Source organism: Anguilla rostrata, chromosome 10, assembly GCF_018555375.3.
Source record: "Anguilla rostrata isolate EN2019 chromosome 10, ASM1855537v3, whole genome shotgun sequence".
Taxonomy (NCBI): domain Eukaryota; kingdom Metazoa; phylum Chordata; class Actinopteri; order Anguilliformes; family Anguillidae; genus Anguilla; species Anguilla rostrata.
This window is the reverse complement of record NC_057942.1, coordinates 14712889-14736087: the sequence shown is the minus strand read 5'-3', so window position 1 is coordinate 14736087 and position 23199 is coordinate 14712889. Positions and strand designations below refer to the sequence as shown.

The window sequence follows — 23199 nt, the reverse complement described above, 5'->3', positions numbered from 1 at the left end:
TGTGATTCTCAAACAAACAGACTTACTTTCCTTCTCTATCAGTGTGCATGCTTCCGGTCTCAGCTCTGTACCTTGGAGAGGATCACACCTGTAAGCACCAGCACTGGTTAGTTAACACAACCCAGGTGTGTGTGCTCACTCCGCTAGTACACTACTCTGATTCTCCGGGAGGTTGAAAGCCACGTTGATAAGTTAAGGCGTTGATGACCCAGTTAATTCACTTCATCTGGTTTCTTGGGTCTGAACTGATTACTGAATTTAAGGTGAAAAAAGCAGCAGACCCTGATAAGAGTTGGGGACCCCTGATGTTGCCTTGTCTTGCCTGTTTGGGTGAGAGACCTGTGTGCAGTAGTTAGAATCACCACTGTCCTTGGCAGAGTGGCTACAGTCATGAACAAATGCTTGGCAGCGTGATTGCAGTCATTTACATTCACTTAGGAGAGTGGTTACAATCATTACAATCCCTCATCAGAGTGGTTACAATCATTACAGTGGTTACAATCATGGTTACAGTCATTACAATCATTAGCAGACTGGATACAATCATTATAATCACTTAGTAGAATGGCTACAATTATTACAATAGCTTAGCAGGGTCGCTACAATAATTGTTGTAATCACATAGCAGAGTGGCTACAATCATAACAGTTGCTTAGCAGCTTGGTTACAATCATTAGAATCACTTATCAGAGTTGTTACAATCATAAACAATCGCTTAGCAGAGTGGTCACGATCATTATAATCACTTACAGTCACTTGGTGGTGTTGCAGCACAGGCAGTGCAGACTGTGTGCAGGACCTGCCAGTGACGAGCGGGTCCCTGCTGGACTGGAAGCCGGGGCTGTACTACGGGGTGGACGACCAGTGTCGGATCGCTTTCGGCAGCACCGCCCGGGCCTGCTCCTTCACGCAAGCGGACATGGTGAGCATCGCGTGCGCCTCGCGACAGTTCTTCCTCACTTTTCTCGCTTGTAGACGTAGATGTCAGAATCCTCTTCCTCCTCCTCCCCCCGGCCTCCAGGACGTGTGCCGCGTGCTGTCCTGTCACATCACCGCGGGAGACCAGAGCTCCTGCACACGCCTGTTAATACCCCTGCTGGACGGGACAGAATGCGCACCAAGCAAGGTATCACCCTGCCGCCAAATGCAACCAATCGCAGAGCGCAGGTTTCGGTCAGAAAGCTATCGCAGCCAGACAATGCCGTAGATCAGTTTATTGATGTCACTCAAACAGAGGCGCCCGTTTGTGAGAAACTGGAACGGAAATGTGTTGCAAAATAACTCTTTTTTTTTTTGTTCTGCAATGCACAGTGGTGCCTGAAGGGGCGCTGCGTGTCCCCATCCCAGCTGAGCTCCCCCATGGTGGTGCATGGCTCGTGGTCCAGCTGGTCAGAGTTCTCCCAGTGCTCACGGACCTGCGGTGGGGGAGTCGCATCCCGTAGGAGGCAGTGTAACAACCCACGGTAATCACCGCAGTCATGCTGACCCATACTTATACAATGTGAAGAGACCGTCAAAAAAGATGTTCTCTTGACAGACATAGGTGCAATCAAAGCCCAGTTTAATGTTAGTTGTGATGTATTTTATATATGTATCATGTGTTTTACATGTATCGCTTCACAATAGTTGTCAAAAGTTTGATCCCATTTTGAATTATTTATTGCTGTGCAGCTGAATATTTAAGCAACTCTGCTTACGTACCTTCCTCAGGAGGTACAACATCAGTATTCAAACCTGCAGTCTTGTACTTGTAAGTTCAACTACCTTAACTGCTATTTGGCACCACAAGCTTGCTGGAGCTACGGGTTGCCCCACATTCCATTATTTTTAAGGCTTCACTCAATCAGACAAATTGATTTGGACTGGGTTTCAATTCTGTTGGATTGCCTTGGATTACATTACATTAATGGGTCAGATACTCTAATCCACTGCAAATAGGTAGAATCAAACAGCAGCACCATCCCTCTATATCTGTCTCATTGCAGACCAGCATTTGGAGGGAAACCGTGTGAGGGGAGAGACACTGAAGCTGAACTTTGTAACAGACAGGTAGGTTCCAGAGGTCGTGTTGACACTCTGCCTGGAGATTCTTCCATTTGTGTGTGTGTGTGTGTGAGTGTATGTGGGATTGTTTGTAAGCCTCCTTTCAGACAGTCTATATATTTAACTGCATACAGTCTAGTGTGTAATTATTTGGAGAGTGGTACAGTTCTCATTGTTTTGACTCTGTATTTCGGCACTTTAAATTTAAAATGAAGCAATGAATACGAGGATAACATGCAGATTTACATCCATATTAGATGTTCTATGTAGGAGTTACAGCCCCTTTTATCTGCACTCCCCTTATTTTAGGGAAGCAAAACAGATCAGACAAATTAACATAATTTGTTATATACAGTCATTATATTTAGAACTTGGTTCCAAATTCTGTGTATTCAATGACTGCCTGAAGTCTGCTACCCATAGACATTACCAGAGGCTGGGTATCTTCCCTGGTGATACTCTGGAGCTCCTCGTGTCCCAACACCTCACTTAGACACTTGGTTGTTGGTTTTTCCTTTAATTTGTCACCCGTCTGTATGTCTGTTTGATGTATGTCCGTCTCTGTTTGCGACACATAGCCCTGCACTATGACCCAGCTGAGATTCATGGAGGAACAGTGCTCCCTGACGGACTCACAGCCCCTCTCTCTGTCCGCTGGCACTGCCTCCCTGTACACCTGGATCCCCGCTGTGGGCCTCGTCACAGGTGAGTCTACCCATATTCATACCCATATATTTATAAGAGGAACAGGCTGGGAGTGCATGATGCTTGGACTGGGGCCACAGCTGAATCGCATTATGAAATGGCCTGGGATCCACACCAAGTTAGATGATAACTTTGATCTCTGTCCCTCCGCATACCCCACACTCCTCTTTTGCCCCCCAACCCTCTCCTTCAGGAGACACCCAGTGCAAGCTCATGTGCCGCCCCCAGGGGGAGGAGTTCATGGTCAGCCGGGGGTCAGAGTTCACTGATGGCACCCGCTGTGAGCCCAACACTCCGGCTCCACCAGGCATAGTCACCGCGTGTTTGGGGGGGAAGTGCCAGGTAGCAATGAATGAATGTTGGGTAACACACATGCAACATTCGCTAATATAATAGATAATTATCTCAGGGTTTCAGTATTTCCAACAGGGTTACCTAAAATCACAATATCTCAACTGACTGCCTGAGAAATTAGATAATGTAGACATTCACTCCTAGTTATGTGTCTCATGATCTTGACATAATGAAAAAATGTAATTCTATTAATCAGCTTCTACAAAATCCATGGAAATGGATTTTCTCTGTTATGTACTCTTGAAACTATGTTAGATGGATGACCCATATGTTTGTTCCTTCTCTCCCCCCCCCCCCACACTCACACACAAACTCACCAGCTTTTTGGCTGTGATGGCCACCTGCTCTCCAGGGAGGAGGAGGATGTGTGTGGGGTGTGTGGTGGAGATGGCTCCACCTGTACCCTGGTCTCTGGCTCATACACAGAGGGCAAGGCCCAAGGTAAAGACAGAAAGTTTGTTCCTGTCCCAAAAAACAGTTTCTCTGTTTCCCAGCTGGAGTGAAGGCCACGACTGTCATGAATCACTTTCTGTTTTCATCTTTCAGAGTACATCACGTTCCTGACTCTTCCACTGAACAGTACACGTGTGCACATCATCAACACTAAGCCTGTGTTCACACACCTGGGTGAGTGGGAAGAACTGGGGCGAAAATCTGAGGGAATGACTGGAATGAGGCCATTATTTTCAAATATTTTATGCTTATGAACGTAACTATATGCCTGTGCGTGATATGTGCATGTGTGTGCCCTTACGCCCGTACATTCATGTATGTATTTGTGCCAATAGCGGTGTTAGTCCAGGGCAGGTATGTGGTGGCTGGCGGTGGCAGTGTGGCTTTAAACACCACCCACCCCTCTCTTCTGGAGGACAGCCAGCTGACCTATCACCTGTACCTGACACCCGATGGCCTGCCCCAGAGGGAAGAGCTACTGCTGGCTGGGCCTGCATTAGAGGAGACGCACATACAGGTACACAGGTAGACGCACAGGCACACATACACACACGCATGCACTCCTGTAGGTACATGCACATTTAAACTGTTTTTTTCTGCACAGGTCTACCGGAAGTACGGAAAGGGGTATGGAGAACTCACCAATCCGAACATCACATACTCCTTCTACGAGCCTGGGGGCGTGGCTAGCAAGGCCGCACGGAGGGGTGAATGGACGGCAGTAACATCACCCTGCTCTGTCACCTGTGGGTCAGGTAAAAGGACCTGAGGAGGGCATTTGACATTTGAGTCAAAACGCTTCACTTCCTGTTCCAGATAAGGCCACTTTGGCTGAGATTAAATTCACTTCCAGCTGATCAGCTCCCAGTGACACGCATGAGAACTTATTAATCAAGTCACTCCCTTTTAATAGACAGCAAATTTTCCATGTAGTTGTGAAGGTTAGTGCTCTTTTCCTAATTTACAAACCCTCAGTTTTCTTTTATCTCATTTGCTCAGGAATCCAGGATACGACTGCCATCTGCGTGGACAGGGTCAGTCAGGAGCATTTGGAGGAGGCGTTCTGTGAAGCAACCGATCGACCCTCTGTTCTGCCTGCCCCCTGTCACCTTCCCGCCTGCCCACCCTAGTACTGCCCACTTCCTCTGCTTCACCAGTTCTGAGCACATGACATGTGACATCATCAGTAAAATACTCATTGTATCTCCAGTTCAGAATTTCCTAAACCATGGGGGTATTCCATATAGAGATGGTCCATCTGAGCTTTGCTCTTTAAGTATGATGAGGCTTTAAATATATTACTGGACCAGACATACTTTTCACATATTTAGTCATGTTGCTACTGTGATACAGGTACTGTTTTTCGAATGAAAGATAAAGGTGGTTCTAAATAATTCATATTTATTTGAATATCTGCAAACAAATCAGTGATATAGACAGGGATTCACATTAATTGGTATTTGAGCGACTTGTCTAATAAGACCTTAAGCAACTGAAGTTTAATTGAAACAGCTCCCCTTATCTAATTCTAGTGTCAGATTATGAATTATTCAATCAGTTTATTAGCATGGCTTCAAAAGTCAATTTACAAAGGATTAATTGGAGATTGTGTAAATGTTAAGATAATGGTCACATGATAGCATTCACTCAACATCTCAGTGAAGCCCAGATAATTAAGAGTTTAGCTGGAAGGATCTCTTAATTAAGGGAAAGGGTTGTAATGTGCTTCATTTCATTGTCTGCCAAGCAGGAACTGACCTGATGGCGTTGTGTGTGTGTGTGTGTGTGTGTGCGTGTGTCTGTGTGCGTGTGTTGTTCAGCTGGTTGACTGGGGAGTTTGGGCCTTGCAGCGCCTCCTGTGGAGGGGGAGAGAGGGAGCGTCCGGTGCAGTGTGTGCAGAGACAGGAGGGGGTGATTGTGCAGGTGTCAGCCCTGCTATGCCCACAGGACTCTGCTCCACACTCAACAGAGCCCTGCAACCCCCAGCCCTGTCCTGCCAGGTACAGTCTCCCTGCTGCCGTTCACCCAACACTTTTCACATCTGGTCCCAGAATTAACTACTTCCGAAAAATATAATCAATAATAAGTAATCAATCAGCATATCCCTTGCATTAAACTATAACATACAATAAGAAAGCCCCACCCACTGATCAAGAAATCAAATCACCAGTCAATACATGTAACAGTTCCAACAATGTACAGATACAACCCACCATCAATTTTAATCTAGTTTACATATGGTCATCGCCCCTGGAATGAAATATTAGAGGAGTAGCATGGCAAACACTACAAAAACACATACACTTCTGAGTTGGTGTGTAATGTGTGAGCTGTGTTTTTGTAAGTTTTTTTATTTGAGAGTTTTGCGTGACTTTCCTGTAATTGTTTCATGATCCTTGCATTGCTGTTGTGTGACCATCACGTCAACATTGTGTGACCTCTGTGTGACCGTCGCATGACCGTGGTCCAGATGGCACGTGTCGGAGCCAGGCGAATGCTCAGCGGTGTGTGGTCCGGGCGAGGCCCGGCACAACGTGTCCTGCGTCCGGACGGAGAAGGGCGTGGACGTGCCAGTGAACAGCAGCCTGTGCCTGCAGGCTACCAGGCCGGCCGATTCCCTGCCCTGCGTGGTGGACATCTGCCCCATCGGCTGGAAGACAGACAGCAAGGTACAGAGGGCAGAATGTCCGCAGTACTCATGCTCCAGATTAAATTACCTTACAGTGCATACAGGACTAATTACGGTCTCTCACAGGCCCAGTTTAAACACAAGATTGCAGAGGGTGTGATGTCACAATCACGTGCGGAACCTGTGTACGTATGGAGCCCAGTGATTGGCCAGTGCTCACAGAGCTGTGGGAATGGTGAGTGTGGTCAGATTCTGAAAGATGCTGCCTGAATGTCTCCTGTGTCAAATGCGGTTTGGAATATTTGGAGTCCAGTGTGGTTCTGACCGGTCCAATCTCCAGGAGTGCTGCAGGTGTGGTATTCCTGTGTGGATCACCAGTCCCAGCTGGCAGTGCTGGAGTTCCACTGCGATGGGTCGAGCAAGCCGGAACCTCACACCAAGCCCTGCAACCCCACCCCCTGCCCCCCGACGTGAGTCTGCCTCACCTGGTGTATTGAGCAATTAGATGGAACCTGTGAAGCTATCATTTTGACAAAAACTGATGAATGGACGATAAAACACGGGGGAAATGTTAACTGATTATGTTAAACATTTTAAAGATGGAGTGAAAGCCTATGTTGAGTGTTATAACAATTTTAAAGCATGACATGAAAGGCACTGGTTGACATAGCAATTTGCTGCAGAGTAGAGTGACAAGAAAATGGCAGGCAGCAGTTGTTGCAGGCAAGCACACCTGTATGCACTCTCCCAAATTGAGTGATGTCCACTGGAGGCAGGTCTATGAACAACACTGGGCCATTGCAAATTTGGAGAAACAAGAATAAAAGCAGGATTGAAAATTTGTTTTAAAAAAAAACGAAATGTGTGATTGTCCCATCAGGTGGCGCTACAAGCAGGGAGCGTGCAGCGTGACATGTGGAGGTGGGGTGGCACTCAGGGTGCTGTACTGCTCGCGGGACGTCGAGGGCGGGGAAGAGGTTGTGAGTGACACGGACTGCAGGACTGCACCCAGGCCAACAGAGCTGGTGACATGTAACAGCAATACCTGTCCCCCCAGGTAACAAACGTATACACACAGGCACAGGCACAGGCAGCATGAATGAGAGGTTCATTGAGCTGACATCATCACTCACCGTTTTGTACCCGACGCTGTCCAGGTGGAGAGCGCTGGGCACGGGACCCTGCTCGGTGTCCTGTGGGGAGGGCATCGCCCGCCGGAACGTGTCCTGCGTGCAGTTTAAAGAGGGCAGGGAGAGCAGGGTGTCAGAGGAACTGTGCCCCCCAGCCGAGAGGCCGGCCGCCACAGTGCCCTGTCGTGTGCAGGCCTGTGCCTTCAGTTGGGTGGTGGAGGAGTGGAGTCAGGTAGAGCTGCCACACCCTCACCCACCCCACCCCCACAACAGCCACTCTCACCAAGTCCACATTACAACACTCTCAGTTATATCAACTGCAGTATTATGACACCATGCTTCATATTAAGCACCTTGAGTTTGATGATGAAGTTCTATATGCATAAAATTCATTATTATTATTATATATATTATATATATGTTGTCAACAGCTGTGCCCCACCCGGGATTTGAACCAGTGAAGCCCCACCACATGTCACTCTCAATGTAATGTTTAGAGCAGAATTTATATGCCACTGTTCCAAGTACAATTTAAACAGCCCCTAAATACAAGTGAAATAAAGCGAAGGGGTTTCAGGCTTCATCACTAGTATTACATCATTTGGCCATGGTGTTTTTTGTTCCAAAATGACCTTCCCACCCTGCATCTCTGTCAGTGCTCCGTGTCCTGTGGCTATGGGATTCAGTCCAGGGTGGTGTCATGCGTGGGACCGTCCCAGCCCCGGCCCCTCAGCCCCCTGCTCTGCATGCACATGCCCAAGCCGATCACCATCCAGGGCTGTTACCAGGGTGACTGTGGAGACCCTGCCCATACCACCACGGAACCCAGCCCACATCAGCTCACCACCACCGCTTCAGCTCCTGAGACACCTCAGATACCCTGGTACCGAGCTGCCGCTCTGCCAAGGCATCCCCCGGAACTGAGCCCAGCGCCCTCCACTGAAGCCACACGGACAGAACCAGCTGAAACCGGTTAGGTGGATGGGGCAGCCAATTCTCATATGCTTTGGGAGACAATGTTGGGGCATACGGTGTTAGATACTATCTTGTCTGTAGGTAATCCGAGCACTAATTTAGTCGGGAAAATGGTGTGCATAGTTGGGTTGAATGGCCTGTTCTCGTCGTTATGTTATATTATGTTATGTTGTGTTATACAGTTGTGTTGAACAGTCTAAGGCTAGATTAGATCAGGTCCATGTGGGACTTTGGTTTTTGGAAAATCTCATAAAGCTCCTCATTCTGGGAAGGGTTTACCAGCCTATTTGAAAGCCACTATAGCAGGGGTGCCTAATCTTATCTGAAATGGGCTTGTGCAGCTGCAGTGTGGCTCATGTTATCCCAGCATCACGACACCTGATTCAACTAATCAACTAATCATGGTCTTCCATCGAGACCTTTCAAGTAGAATTAGGTGCTGGGCTGAAATAAAAACCCGCATCCACACCGGCCCTTTTCAGATAAGACTGGGTACACTTGCATTAGAGCATTTTAACTGCATTTTCCAACAATCCCTTGTCAAGACTACATTAAGACAATGTAAGGCTGTTTTTAATGTAGTGTTTTTACTGTTGAATTAGAACCTGCATTTTTATGTTTAATTGCGCTTGGCATTTTTTGTAGTTCAACAGACTTAGTTCTCAGTACTTTTACGGTAATAGAATTACCATGTAAAATGCTAATGCTATTGTGAACCATTCTGACAGTACATTATCATTTATTCGCTTAGCAAATAGCCTTATCTAGAGACACTTACACAAATTTGTCCATCTGCTCCCAGATGAGTGTGGACAACTCCTTGTGCAGAGCTCAGGCACAGTGGACCTGAGAAAGACCTCAAGCAGGTTCTGCACTCTGTCTATTGGCCGCCCGCTGGATGAGGTCATCGTCTTCATGGTGGAGTCCAGCTCCCTCAACTGCCAGGACAGTAGGTCACCTACTGGGCACACAACACACCTTTCTCTTCGCTTACCATAAGAAGTGAACACAATTTGCAACGTGATACGTGAAACCACAGCTCTGATCCTCTCTATGTGTTTGTTCATATGTGCGCATGAGCGTAGAGGACTACTTGCTGCTCTCCAATAGGAGGATGATGATGAGGAAGTGCAAAAGTTTGACGAACTATACCCTGACCACCCGCACCAACTTCCTGCATGTGCGCCAGGGCCGTGTCTCCCGCGGCAACGGAGTACTGTTCTCTTACCACAGTCAGAAAAACACCATGAACAGCCAACATGGAGGTGAGTGAAGAGGACAGCCCCACGCCCAGATGTCCACTGACAGCATGAAGACCCAGAGCCCCTCAGCATGAGACCCCTTCTTTTCTGTGTTGTCTGAAATTGACACGACAGCCATCTCCTGACCATTTCCACTCTTCCACCCTCAGGCTGTGATGTGCAGCTGTTTGGGCCCAGTGGACAGATCGTGAACCCGATCCAGCGGTCCGGCTCAACGAATCAGACATGCCGCACCTTCATCAACGTCTCGCCAAGATCCAAAATACAAATCCGAGCCCTCCGCGTCCAGCCCGCGTCTGAGGATGCAACCACTCCCACTTTCATACTGGTAAGCCAGGGACAGAGACTGGGCAGGGAATTCCCTCTCCTCAGCTCATTGGTTGCAGGACTGTCCTTATTTATACAGTATTATTCTACCTCTTGAGTTTCTATTGTGTTATCCATGCCACATGCAAGGAGAAGTACTGGTGAAGAACATGAACTTCCCAGATGCACTCACAACCAGCCAGTAGTTTAATTTCCATCCCCCTGGCCCTACACACTACCACAGAATTGGGAGAAGAGATGGATCTCTCACTGTTGACCATTACCCTGTTGGTGCAGTTACCCTGTGGGAGCCCAACATGTTCTTGGGAGGCCCAATTTTTCCCCATCGCTAAAGGACAGGACATAATGGGCTGTGACAATGTCCAGGCTCTGTGTCATAATTTTATATTTATACAGTCAGGTATTTCATTTTTAAAAACTATTCTAAGGACCATGTTCCAGGGTCACAACAGCAGTGCTCCACCTACAGTAAAAACCAAACCTACAGTAATGTACTCTAATTCAAACTCAACTTCTCCGTTGTGCCACACTTCCACCCTCTACCAGATCCGGGATGCGGACATCATGCAGACCACATGGTTCATCGGCGACAGACTGTTTGAGTGGAGATCTGTCGGGAGCAGCGTAGAGGTAGAGTTCCACGGAGATTACCTGCACCACGAGGGGAGCTTTCTGGCAGAGTATTCCGCCGTACAGCCCTGACCAAAAGACGTTCCCTTCCCTCCTCTCGGAAGGTTACAACTGCATACCACTGTACTGGAAATGGGAAACCTTTGAAAGAAGATAGCCTGAATGCAGAGACTGACACCTTTCACTTTTTCACTGCATTGTTTTCCTTTTTTTAAAGAATGATTTTAACATCCATCAAGCGGAACTGGATAAAATAACCAAACTGATAACAACACAACTAGCTAACATAAACACGTTTAAACTCGGTTCATTACTCTGTGTCCTGTTCGAGCATTTCTTCAGACTGTTGCTCTAGGAACAATCTGCTGGGGTATTTACAATCCACTCCCACAGTTGCACAATTCTATAGTTTTATTGAACACCACAGCTTCAAGGCCACAGAGTATTTGCACAAACCGTGATGACAAGGCACAGAAAGTAGAAAGCTTTTTTGCATAGATTTTGTTTCAGTACGTTTCAGAACTTGAAATGCATGTCATTGCCACACATAACACTTGATTTTAGATAAATTAACAAACCAATAAACATAATGTACAGAAAACAATATTTTAACAAGGCATTAATAATATATGGCACTTGTGTGTCTGAACAAGTTTCATGCTAGATTTACAAAATGACAAAGTTTATTTTATCTTCACAGTGTGTGCTCTATCCAACTGGTCAAAAGTGGCCATGTGACAAACTAGCCACTCACTGACAGACAGACAAAAAAAAAAGAAAAAGAAAGAAAAATGCCTAGTACTTCAGGCCACTGTGCTGTGTCCCGCGGCAGTGTTGAATGGCATAAAACACAATCTGAACAATGAATACAAGAATTTAAAAACACTTCAGTGATAGAACAATGATAGCAGTGCTGTATACAGAACACATAAAGATGTTAATTTTTAATGGTTTTCATGATTTTTAATGTAAAGCCTCAATCTTAAAATTTGTCATTACTCAAATTGGGTTCAAATCCATACAAGCAAGATATACGACACAAAACAGACTGACGTTTCATATCCCTGTAAGTCAATCAGAACTGACTACTAATCTGAGGTTTGCATTGGTTGTTTAATATTGCAAGATAATTGGTATTATTAATGGGTATTAACACACTGGTATGGTAAGGGAGGTAATTAATGGCAGTAATCCAGTGCTAAATTAATTATGAAGGCACATGTCTGAATTATAGACTGAATTATAATTCTAACTCAGTGCATGTTTTATTGAAGCGGCAGGGAGATTTGAAGGCACACTGCACTGAGATACTGCACTGCAGTGATTACCCCAATAACACACATAATAAAACCGCCTGGCCATGCTAACGTTATGTTTGTACTGCAACAGGAACTCGAGGACCAACTGAAAGGGTCATGGAAAACGTACACCACTGTCAGAATAGTACCTTCTATTGTGTTTGGAATACATAATGCTAAGAGATGAGGCCCTGGGTCCAAAATTGTTTTACAAACTATTAGTTTGTTCCATGACATAATTCTACTGGCAAACTTACAGTATGTGTTTCGTGCAAATGCTCACTTTTCAGTTAGCTAAGACCCATTCCTTGAAAACAGCAAATGCATTCAATATTCACAATACTATTACTATAGCCAATTCACAAATTAAACTGCTAATTAAACAACCCCTTTAATGCACAATGTTAGAAAAAAAAAAAACTGACCCAAATGCGTAATTACAACCAAAACTATTTACAGGGTCAGTTTCAAATTTGCAAATAAATATTCCAGAAAAACAACAACAACAACAAAAAAACATTTTGTCACCTGACGAATGGCAAAAAATAAATACAAACTACTGTATCTCCATTATGCTCATAAACCATTTATGTAACAAAATAGGAGAAGCAACTTTGGCACCCGTTTTTCACTCATTTCTGAACTGTGGGAACACGGCAACGTTTTAAACCAGAAGTGAATCATTTACGAGAATCAAATCTTCATTTAAGGTTCTTCGTAAAAAAAAAAAATTCTACGCTTCCAGCAAAAGGCAGAACAAAGGACAGTGCCCTCTGCTCCCACCCTGGGGGTGGGGCATGTGAGGTCTGTTTTTTTCCGGGGGGGTCGCAGGCGATAAAACGGTAGCCCCAGCTCCAGCTTAATCAGTGAAACGCTGAATAGCCACGTGAAAATGCCCAACAACCCCCCCCCAGACAGTTTTCACCACCGTCAGTTTGGAACCCCAGAGAATGGGGCAGCGTCTGTACCCCTTCCTCACAGCTTGGCCGTGGGCGTCTGATCCAGCAGGTCCCGCATGTCCACCAGCGCCTCCTCCAGGGCGCGGGCTAGCTTGGCGGCGTGGGTTTCCGCGCAGCTGTTGAAGGCCGTCACGGAGAAGTTGATGTGCTCATCCATGGGGTTGTAGCACACGCCGTAGCCGTCCGGCACGACCGGCCCGAAGCACATCACGCAGTCCGTCTTGGCCGGAACCTTGAGAGGAGCCAGACGAGCACTCAGAACATCGCCTTCCAGCGCGACTCTGCCGCTACTCTTAATCTGTAGCACAACACCTATGTATGTTCCATTCTCTCTTTGATAATGCCTGTTAGGTACTGGAATGGCAGGCTGGTCTGCACAAAAAAGCTGCCGCCAAGGCAAAATGAACTTCCCCACACCTCTTCTGTATTAGATTATTGAACTGGATTGTTTTTCGCTCTTTGTTAATAAACCCCCTGCAAAAACAGCCTAGAGCGATTTTATATTATTTTTCTGTGTGACTGGCTCTGTTTGCCACTGCATCGCTGCTCTTATAATTCTGTGCAGCTTTTGTAAAGTCAGTTCTGAGCAAATTTTCTTTGTCACGAGTGCTGCACCTTGGAAAATCTAGAATAAATTTGTAATACTGTGAAGTGCTGTGCTGCATTTGAATATGACCAAAAAAAAAGACTTCCAAGAACTTGAGGCCTCTTCCCTATCTTTGCGTATTCTGACATGGATGCCAGCGCACCAGTGAGTACCTGGATTAGCGGCCTAACTGTGCATAGCGTACCTGGCTGGTAGAGAGGTTATAGTGCATGGCCACGGCGTAGGCCGTGTCCATGAAGATGTCGGGCATGGAGGTCAGGTCTTCGATGCCCTGAAGCTTCAGCCCCAGCAGGTGCCGGTCGATGGCCTGCCCGTGGATCGCCTGCTCAGGGCACAGTTGAGGAAACGCAGTGTGGACTGAGACGGCTGAGCAAAGTCACAGTCACAGAAGGGTACGTACTCAAGTGCGTCCTATAGGAAACGACTGGCACTGTCAGGCCATTATCAGCATGTCTTTATCAGGCACTGTCTCAAATGATAGATAACACTCAGTATTACTCCCTATAGAGGACACACTGTGGTGAAATACAGGTTGTACAAAGGTTTTCTTTTGAAGATAAGAGTGCAAGCTTCCTTTGTTTTTTTTAGCAATTGTATGCCTATCAGCCATTAAAATTCATTTATATTCTTTTATTGCCTTTTTGCGATACGGTAGAGCATCATTCTTAAAAACAGAGTAAACTAGCTGTACTGTATATGACCACGTAGTAAAAGCACACAGACGATTCTCGCTATGTAAACCAACGACCCCACAATGACAATGACAGAGGCAGAGAGCTGAAACACTCACCATATCAGTGTAGGCTCTGTGAGCGCTGACAGCCTTATGCAACAGAGCCACCTTCTCTGTGTTCTGTGAACGAACACACACACGCACACACACACAGTTTTAAGGAAATTCCCAAAAATTTAGGAAAAAAAAAAATTTGTACATTTCCCCCATTTTCCTTGTGAAAAGTTGCTGCTCAAACAAGAACTTTTTTCCAAAAAAACACATCGTGTAAATTGCAAAATAAAGAGATATTTGGCACTTTTGTGAGATTCTCCTGACCAGTTGCACCTGTGCAGGGGTGACTGTGAAGGTCTGACCTGTTTGGAAGAGTCGTCCATGGCCTGGACAAATCTGAAAGAGTCGATAGAGGTGGACCGGATGGTGTCGGTGCGGCCCAGTGCGAACATGCGCAGGGAGGCACTCTCATAGGTGGAACAGCAGTGATGGTACATCCTGAGCCAGTGGGAACCAATCAGGAGAGTAATCAGCAACACAACCATATACTACAATACTGACTATCGCACAAGGGACCATTTTACTATGGCCAGAGAAAGAGGGAGATACTACAGAGAGGAGGAAAACACGTTGTATGACACATACAGTGAGAGAACACAGAACACACTATTAATAACATGTATTTCACAATATACTGTGTGATATCAATACCTACATACTTATGCCCATATGTACAATCACACTGTTGAAAGGGAAAGCATTCATTTTTCAATATAATCTTTTTCTGCAGTACTTTCACTCCTTTAATCAAAGTAAAGGTCCTAAAACAAGTGATAATGATGTGGCAAGATGGGCAACTGGTGCCCCAGCTGCAGCGTACCTGAAGTAAGCCAGCTGTAAAGCCATCTGAATGAAGGCATCAGGGCTCATCTTGTAGGATTTGGGGACGTTTTTCCCGTAGTGGGTGAACACCATGACTTTCACGTCCAGCTCATGCACCATTCTGAATGAGAGGTGGAAACCACAACCGAATGACAGGACACAGCTTGAGACAGGAGAAGGAACAGCGCTGTTGTAGGGTGGTTAAGGAAGCAGGCTTGCAGGCTCAAATCTCAGTTGGGGCACTGCTGTCGTACCTAGACAGCAGTCAATACATTTATAAAATATAGACTATAAGTTGGTCTGAAAAATTTTGCCTGCTCAGAAAATAGTATTATAGTATATTTACAATACTAATAACAATAAATAAATGATAAATGAAAATTTAATGAACAGCAAAGAAATCTTAGTATTAACCTACTTTCAACACAAAATATAACATAAAAAATGTAATCTCTGTTAAAGCCTTACAAGGTTCAAACAAAATGACTGAAGCCCCATTCAATGACTGCCCTCAGCCGGGTGTGGATGATACACACACACTCGTGCAGAACCTGGCGATAGAGGCTCACATGTTCATGTTCTGCTTGGCCTTCTCGATGTCCTTCTTGACCTCGGGCGTGATGTTGAAGCGCAGTTTCGGGGGCATGGGCAAGGGCAGCATGGGGGAGCGTATCATCTCCGACTTCTTCCTGTTCAGCAGGAAGCAAAACATATTTATTTTGCACAAGGACAAAGACATAAAGTTTGCAGAAGTGGCAAGGGTAGGACACAAGGAATGGGCTTTCTGAGATTTACACCTAATAAAACCACGTTCATGGGAAAAGACTGTCAAATAAAAAAAGAGACACCACCACCCCAAAGAAAGTAGTAAGGTATAAACCTCCGGACTTAAAGGATAAGTTTTACGAGATGGTCATTCACACACCAAAATTTCATTCTGTTTAAAAAAAAAAAAAAAAAACTGTTCTAAAACTGTCTGATGTTTTTCAGCAGTTAATAGTTCATATGCATGTGATCTTTTCTAAGTCCGACCAGGAGATACAAGTTGATACTGTAGTTGTGAGATTTAATGACCTGGGATGGCAACGCAAGACATGTACACACACGGTACTACCCACAATACTGATGGAATACTTGACACATTTTTCTATCTCTCAGACTCATTATTAGAACGCTGACTTATGGGCACTTATACAGGCAGGTCTGACATACAGCCCGTAGTCACTGTCAGCAGTAAAAATATGCCGCCATTATTAATGTGACAGCCGTGTCCTGCAAACGGGCGCTTACGTGTACTCAACCACGTGGTCCACCAAGGCCACGATGGGGGGTCCTTCAGCAGGTGCGTGCTCATAGATCAGACCACATGACCCATCTTCTCCAATTATAAACTGCAGGCAGGAAAACACAAGAGCTCAGCAAATATGAAGACACTTCATAGGGAACATATGATAAGCCCTTGCAGCCACAATCCAAGCAGATTAAAGCTGCAGTATTTCCCACACCATTAAAAACAGCGAGGCACCACTGCTCCAGGAATCAGGAACAGCACACCACAGCTCAAATAAGCACTTGACCCGCGCATTTAACTATAGGATGTGCGTTTTATTCTGGGACTCAGTTTGATACAGTAGAGGTGACAAACATTGAGCTGCATTGCTAAGTTAAGTTCTTGCTGTTGTGTTCTTAAGTCCAAGCTTCTGAATGCAAATGAAATTGACACTATAACACTGATAGACCACAGATTGTTGATGACTGAAGTACTAGAAATATCCTGAAGTAGGCCAAGTCAGTATAAGACCCTCCGTGAGTAGTTTTTTTTTTTAAATTACTGTTTTACAAAATTGATCTTATATGGAAGAACCGTAACTTTTGTATAACCATTAGGTTATATTAGCTCTTTAAGGGTCTTTAGCTATCAATTCCCACCCTGAATGCATAGCAAGCTAGCTAACAAAGTAATATCAATCAGCTAGTTAAGCCCCCTTGTATAAGTATAAGCCAACTAGGTAAATTAGCTTGTAGTCTCTTTCACACTGATGCCGGATGACTATTCCAATGCACATCACTCAAGCTACGCTCACCTGTAGGGTCACACTCACCTGCAAGGTTTTGTCAAACCAGCGGTTCCCACTATTCCAGCGACTGCCTCCTCCGTGCAGCATCTGTGCGGCTACGCGGCTGCGGTACAGGTCATCCGAAACGCGTGGCATGGGGGCGTCCAGGCACACGGTGAAGATGCTCTTCTGGATGGCCCGCACTGACTCCTTATTCACTTTGTCTGAAGGGCGATGGGAATACACCACAGTTGAAACAATAACAGGACAAAGGCAGAAAAACACACATTACACAACAATCAAACACAACATTACCAAGTGTGAGTTAGCAATTCAAGTGGATTGTTCTTTTATCAACAGAAGATAGACAATGAAAACCCTGTCCCTATTGCACTGTCCAATCACCCGGAAGTACTCCTTGCCCTTAATAAGGTTGTTCTGGGCCCCCTGAACACCCACCTCACCTTTGATGAGGTTGTTGTAGGCCCCTCTCCCCCTCACCCTTGATGAGGCTGTCGTAGGCCCCTTGAACACCCACCTCACCTTTGATGAGGTTGTTGTAGGCCCCTCACCCCCTCATGCTTTATGAGGTTGTTGTAGGCCCCTCATCCCCCTCACCCTTGATGAGGCTGTTGTAGGCCCCTATCCCTCTCACCTTTGATGAGGCTGTTGTAGGCCCCTATCCCTCTCACCTTTGATGAGGTTGTTGTAGGCCTTTCCCCAGGAGTTGCGGTGCTGGGAGGTCAGGATGCCCACTGGCTCTTTGTTCGTCTGCAGGGATGAGTTCCAGATCTTCTCTAGCTGCATGTAGATCTGATCCACCGTTAGAGGGGAACCGTCACTGTTGTACACGTCCAAGACGAAGAACTGGGGGATGCGAGGAGGAAGACGGGCAGAGCAGAGGCAGGATCAGACAGAGGACCCCTTCTTTCCCAGGACTGAGGTGGGTCTTCCCTTACAGCCCCCTCCCCTGTGTACCTGGAAGTTGTGCACCACAGTGATGTGCATGGGGGGTGTCTTGCTCATGGCATGGTTCACCACCGTGTCTCTCTTTAGGCCAGGGATACGACAGGAGGACAGAATCTGGTAATACTGGTTCATGCAGAGTGGCTTCCCACCCAGGTATTCCACAGGCAGGGTCTCACTGTACCATACACAAAGTACAGTTTAGAGTGGGAGGGACACACAAAGATCATTTAAACTTTATCTTTCCTAAGACATCACAGTGTAAGATCAAAGTATTCTACAAATCCGTGAATTGACACTGCTTGAGCCCTAACCTTGATATAATTTCAGGTACTTCTTGGTAAAGGGGACCAGTACTTACTTGTCGATCATGGATTTGAAATCCAAAACACCGGCAATCAACTTAGAGGCAAACCTAGGGAGAAAGGTTTCGAAAATTATTTGCCGCGTGGTTATGGGTCTAATTTTGACATGAAAGTTGAGGCCACAACATTCCTCTGCTTAGCGAGCAGGACCTGACCATGCTGATTACTTGGAAGGTGCTATGACCCATTACATCACAGGCATTTAGAAGATGCTCTTATCCAGAGCGACTTACACAACATTCTACATAGCATTTACATTGCATCCATTTATACAGCTGGATATGTACTGAAGCAATGCTGCGTAAGTAACTTGCTCAAGGATACAATGGTAGTGTCCTACCTGGGAATCGAATCTGTGACCTTTAGGGTTATTTACCCATCATAGTACAAAGCCCTGTAGCATGAGGCTGCTCATTTCTTATTTTTTAAACGACCCTTCATTCCCAACTGTCCCTCTCTGAAAAGCGGAGTGGTAAGTGTAGAACTATCCCACCCCCCACAATGCCCTTGTTAATCTGGGAGGCCACACATTGCTATGTGCTTGCAGGCAGCTGCCGCACATTTTCACAATGCAAACTACTACGCAGCTGACCTAAACTGGAAGAACAAGCAACTGGTGAAGCCGTTGTCCAATAACCTGTATCCTCACACTACACCCTGCAATTGACTTTTTTCAAATTAAATTAACGAGACTCCTCCAGTACCCACATTCCGCTGAAATAACTAAGCCTACCCTCCACTTATTGGACTGGCTGGGATTATTTTATTAACTGATCGGTTACCGTTTCCTGCACTGTGCATACACTTGTAGTTGATGCAATGCACATTGAATAATTGGGTCTGCTGACTATTTTAGAAACAAAACTGTATAAAATAAATGAATAAATAAGTGCAGTGAAACAAAACTAACAATACATCTAGCCCAATTTACATCCATTTGTTGCTCACATACAGTGCCTGGAAATGTATAAATGATTAAAAAAATAAATAAATAAATAAATGTGGGTAAACAACACCAGTATTTCTAACACCTCTGACTGGTTCACATTGTAACTCTGTAAAGCTCAAAATACCACCCTATTGGAACAGGCTCTGCCACTACATATTTTAACAGACACTGAAAACAATGCTTCCAATTTGACCAGAAGGCAGAGGGGAAAAGAATCGCCTGGGACCAGCTAAGGCGCTTTAAATAGAGCGTGTGGCGTGGGCTGTCTGTACAAAGGTCAGGCTGAAACTCAAGCTCCCTCAAGATGGAATGGTGCAAGCAGTAATTAATGTTACACAGGCTGTGGTCCATGTATTACACTGCAGCTAAAAGTAGCCCAATTATTTCCCCCAGTTCTTCTCAGCTCTATTTTGTGCCACATCTGTATTCGAAAATACATCGGACACGTAGCCGAGGGACCAGAACTGTTCAGCCAAGGCATGTGTTTAGCACACCAGCAGACACTAGTTGTAGGGGGTATTCCCTCTACTGAAAACACCATTAGTACAGTTTGGCATACACTGCCGAACTGGAGGTACACTGGCAAGGTGATTATGCCAATTCACACCATTTTCCATGCCACAGGTTAACACTGTCCTAATTCTGCAGTACTTTTGGGTCACTTTCAGAAATTAACAGTCAGTCTAAAATTTGGATCTGAGCAACAGATTGGAATTGAGTATTAAGGCCTAGAGTCTGAATGTAGTTCAGTCCATAGCTTTGAATATTTGTAAAAATTGAGGGTGCTAAGACTTGAGGGATCCACAAAATATGAAAAGTTGATAACCAGACCTTCTGGACAGTGTACAGCTAAAGCACTAATCCTTGGTGGAGCCGCGCACTCAACCCGAAATTGAATCCTGACTGGGTTTCAGTCCTTTCCTCATGCAAGAGGGATGTCCCTTGCTGTCCAAGCGCCTGCAGTCTGCCGTCAGCAACAACGCGTGAAGCGCAGTCTTCCAATGGGACGGTGGTGAAACGCAGCTGGTAAACTGCAGAGCATCAGCAGCCATGCACGCTAGTCTGCACTGTCCCAAACTGGGAGAAGGCATTAGAATTCATGACCACAGAAGCGAAGTCATCATCCCATTCTATGTCCCATTGTTTAAAACAGGTGCCCCAGCCAATGCCCCCCCCCCCCCAGGCACCTCATCTGCCCCTGCCGATCATGAAACTCCAGACGGGGAAGGACCACGCCAGGGCTGGAGTTCATCACCACGGGCAATCGGAACTCCAGATAAGCAGTCTGCAACCACCAATCGGAGAGCTGCAGAGAGACAACAGAGAGACAGGGGACGCCGCTAGGAACACACTTCATACACAAACCCCGCGTCTCCCATCTGTGCCATCGATGACCTTTCTGACCTTTCACAGGCTGTTTATTTAAACACTCGGAGGCGCCATTATGAAGCTGCACTAACACCCCACAACAATGAAATGCACATGGTTGAGCCAGTACTGCCGTGGTTGAATGGCATGGACTGTGCAATTACAGTAGCAAAAGACACTTTCCTGAAGCTTTCATGGTGTACATGTAATAATTTGTTTGGAATGGTTGATAGTTCTGAATATTAGTTCTGAAATTGTATTGTTTTTCTAGGTTGAAGCCTATTTGAAACTATGGATTATAGACTGACATCTCTGTCTACATACGATTTCAAACAAAGCACAATAACAGCACATACAGTAACTCTAACTGGTATTGTGTCATCAGTTCATTTCAAATTCCCCAGAGACCCACGACATAAAACTCAAATTTTCTCTGTACAGTGACTGCCATTCTACTTGGAAATACCTCTTTCCACCAATGGCAGTTGATTTGTATAGTGCGTTTAATAACAGCATTAGTGTTGCCAAAACATGGTCTTCGGTGTAGACACAGACACATAGACAATAAATGGCCATGGAAAATGTGGTGGACAAATTGAATGAACATGCTATCCAATAGAAGGTACAGCTACACCAACAAATGTGTCGCTGACTTTTTCAAGAGATGTTTTAAAACTGGACATGAACTTCCTTTGTTGAGCCCATTAGTTGGCCCATTGCCAACTTCAAGGACAACTGTTGTCAGGTTCAAAGGACATGCTAGAAAACAGTAAACATAAATTTGAATCCCAGCAACTGAATGTTGTTACAACAGCCTTGAAAAGTTCTAGTTGAATGTTTTTTCTTATCTCAGGAATTTGGCAATGGGCTGTCTTGGAATTACAGGGTGTGCTGAAACAAAGTAATTGGGTTAACCTAAGATGTCTGATGAATGCATTAACTCTTCAAAAGAATTTGGACACTGAACAGAAAATGGCAACAATCCATTTTACATGCCTATGATACAATTCAGGAAGTATCATTTAAAATAGTGGGGTTAAAACTGTAATAATAAACACAAATATTAAAGAATTTCTGAGTGGATTATACAGGCGCATAAAAGCTCCGACCGGCTTTATAATATTCAGCCTTAACCAAAAGTGAGAGATCTGAGGTTCACCACAATACAAAGGCTCTTCCTGATCTGGTGTTACCCCAAATTTCTCACTGGGTGCTATCCAGCCCTCTTCCCAAACATTACCCAGTTCTCAGTCTTGCGAGCCCGGCGTTCCAGGCCCTTCTGCAGCCTCTCCCCTACGCCGCCGGGCCTCAGGAACTCAGCCAGTAGCTCGCGAGTGTGGCTCAGCTCCTCTTCGCTGATGATTGGCTCCAACACCGCCAAGTAGCGCTCACAGGTCTGTTTGAGGGGTGGCACCGGCAGTTTGGGTAGGCCCTCCTGGTGGACCAGGTATCGGCCGACGATCTTCGTCACCGACACTGGCTTCACCAGGGTTGAAGGCTTCATGATGGCTGGCTTAGCCTGTGGAAATATGCATGTCATAACAGTTTCACAGAGTTTCCTTCCGACTCCCCACCCCACCAAAGAAAAAAAAAAAAATGTAAATGAATACAAAAATCTGAAGCTTAAAGGCACATGTTTACAAATGCAGGAAAATAGATACATTTAAAGGCAACATTTTATATGCACTGTATGATTCCAGGCGAGGTAGAACAGTGCAGGATATACAGAATAAGCACAGTACCGTTGCAAAGACATCCACAAACGGGTTCTAAAATGTTCTGCACCGGATATACCATGCACATTATCTCCAGTCATATATAAAGGGACACCTGTGGCCATTAAACAGTAAATTGCTAGGTTTAGAAACTTGGGGCATGGATTATATTTGTAAAAATTCTATATTAAGTCTTAGTTAAAGTTCGTTTTAGTTATCCTGAATAAATTATCTATCTAACTAGATATGGACTCCATATTAATGTCCGGCATCACAATAAATTAAGGCTAGCAATATTCGTCCTAGAATACACGTGAAATTGAAACAACACTGCAATTTAACGTTGGGTAGCCCTAATTATGACTGTGTTAGTGGCTACTTGCTCTGTTGTTAGCGAATCATTATAGCAGAAAGAAAAATAATGGGCAAAACAATCTGGCATAAACGCAACAACTATCCAACAGAAAAGTAACTATCAAGCTTTTAACCATTGGTCAAATGGCCGAAACCCAGATATCGCAGTGCTAGCTAGCTGGCTAGCTAGAAGCTTGTCAACTCACTCACGTCGTGATAATAAAACCACTGATCAACAATTCAACAGCAAACTGGGATCTGTAATGAAGAAGTATTTTTCTTACCATCGTTCTAGCCAGAAGACCAAGCATATTTACAGAAACGCCCCCAAACAGGGGTGAACTCAAACTGTAGAAATAAACTGATCTTTCATTCCCAGCAGGTCCAAGGACGAAGTGCCAATGTTATTGCTTGCGAACCCCTTTCGGCTTTTGCTTGTAACTA

General features: G+C 45.3%; 2 protein-coding genes across 3 annotated transcripts in view; one reads left to right on the top strand and one right to left on the bottom strand.

Annotated features, from left to right (window-relative positions):
- adamts13 (ADAM metallopeptidase with thrombospondin type 1 motif, 13) overlaps positions 1–11300 on the top strand; it is a 16120-nt gene extending 4820 nt beyond the window's left edge. Inside the window, exons 10-31 of one of the 2 annotated variants that reach the window (XM_064354355.1) lie at positions 772–922; positions 1022–1126; positions 1312–1463; positions 1986–2049; positions 2622–2748; positions 2942–3090; positions 3423–3543; positions 3649–3729; positions 3891–4072; positions 4160–4310; positions 4555–4684; positions 5376–5555; positions 6026–6224; positions 6311–6419; positions 6525–6654; positions 7065–7241; positions 7342–7546; positions 7971–8286; positions 9092–9238; positions 9375–9554; positions 9701–9879; positions 10425–11300. In XM_064354355.1, coding sequence (XP_064210425.1) covers positions 772–922; positions 1022–1126; positions 1312–1463; positions 1986–2049; positions 2622–2748; positions 2942–3090; positions 3423–3543; positions 3649–3729; positions 3891–4072; positions 4160–4310; positions 4555–4684; positions 5376–5555; positions 6026–6224; positions 6311–6419; positions 6525–6654; positions 7065–7241; positions 7342–7546; positions 7971–8286; positions 9092–9238; positions 9375–9554; positions 9701–9879; positions 10425–10580 — 3391 coding nt within the window. In that variant the 3' untranslated portion in view covers positions 10581–11300. Of the gene's footprint in view, positions 1–771; positions 923–1021; positions 1127–1311; positions 1464–1985; positions 2050–2621; positions 2749–2941; positions 3091–3422; positions 3544–3648; positions 3730–3890; positions 4073–4159; positions 4311–4554; positions 4685–5375; positions 5556–6025; positions 6225–6310; positions 6420–6524; positions 6655–7064; positions 7242–7341; positions 7547–7970; positions 8292–9091; positions 9239–9374; positions 9555–9700; positions 9880–10424 lie in introns of those variants that run through there. The other variant, XM_064354356.1, reaches the window with a different exon arrangement.
- LOC135265100 (carnitine O-acetyltransferase-like) lies at positions 10902–23199 on the bottom strand. The gene is made up of 14 exons (XM_064354357.1): positions 23040–23199; positions 21927–22205; positions 20506–20624; positions 18366–18419; positions 18017–18182; positions 17731–17905; positions 17084–17262; positions 16272–16372; positions 15551–15670; positions 14980–15102; positions 14462–14597; positions 14163–14225; positions 13557–13694; positions 10902–12997 (listed from the first exon to the last, which is right to left on the bottom strand). The coding sequence occupies exons 1-14, from the start codon at positions 23064–23066 to the stop codon at positions 12782–12784; spliced, it is 1896 nt and encodes a 631-aa protein (XP_064210427.1). The 5' UTR covers positions 23067–23199; the 3' UTR covers positions 10902–12781.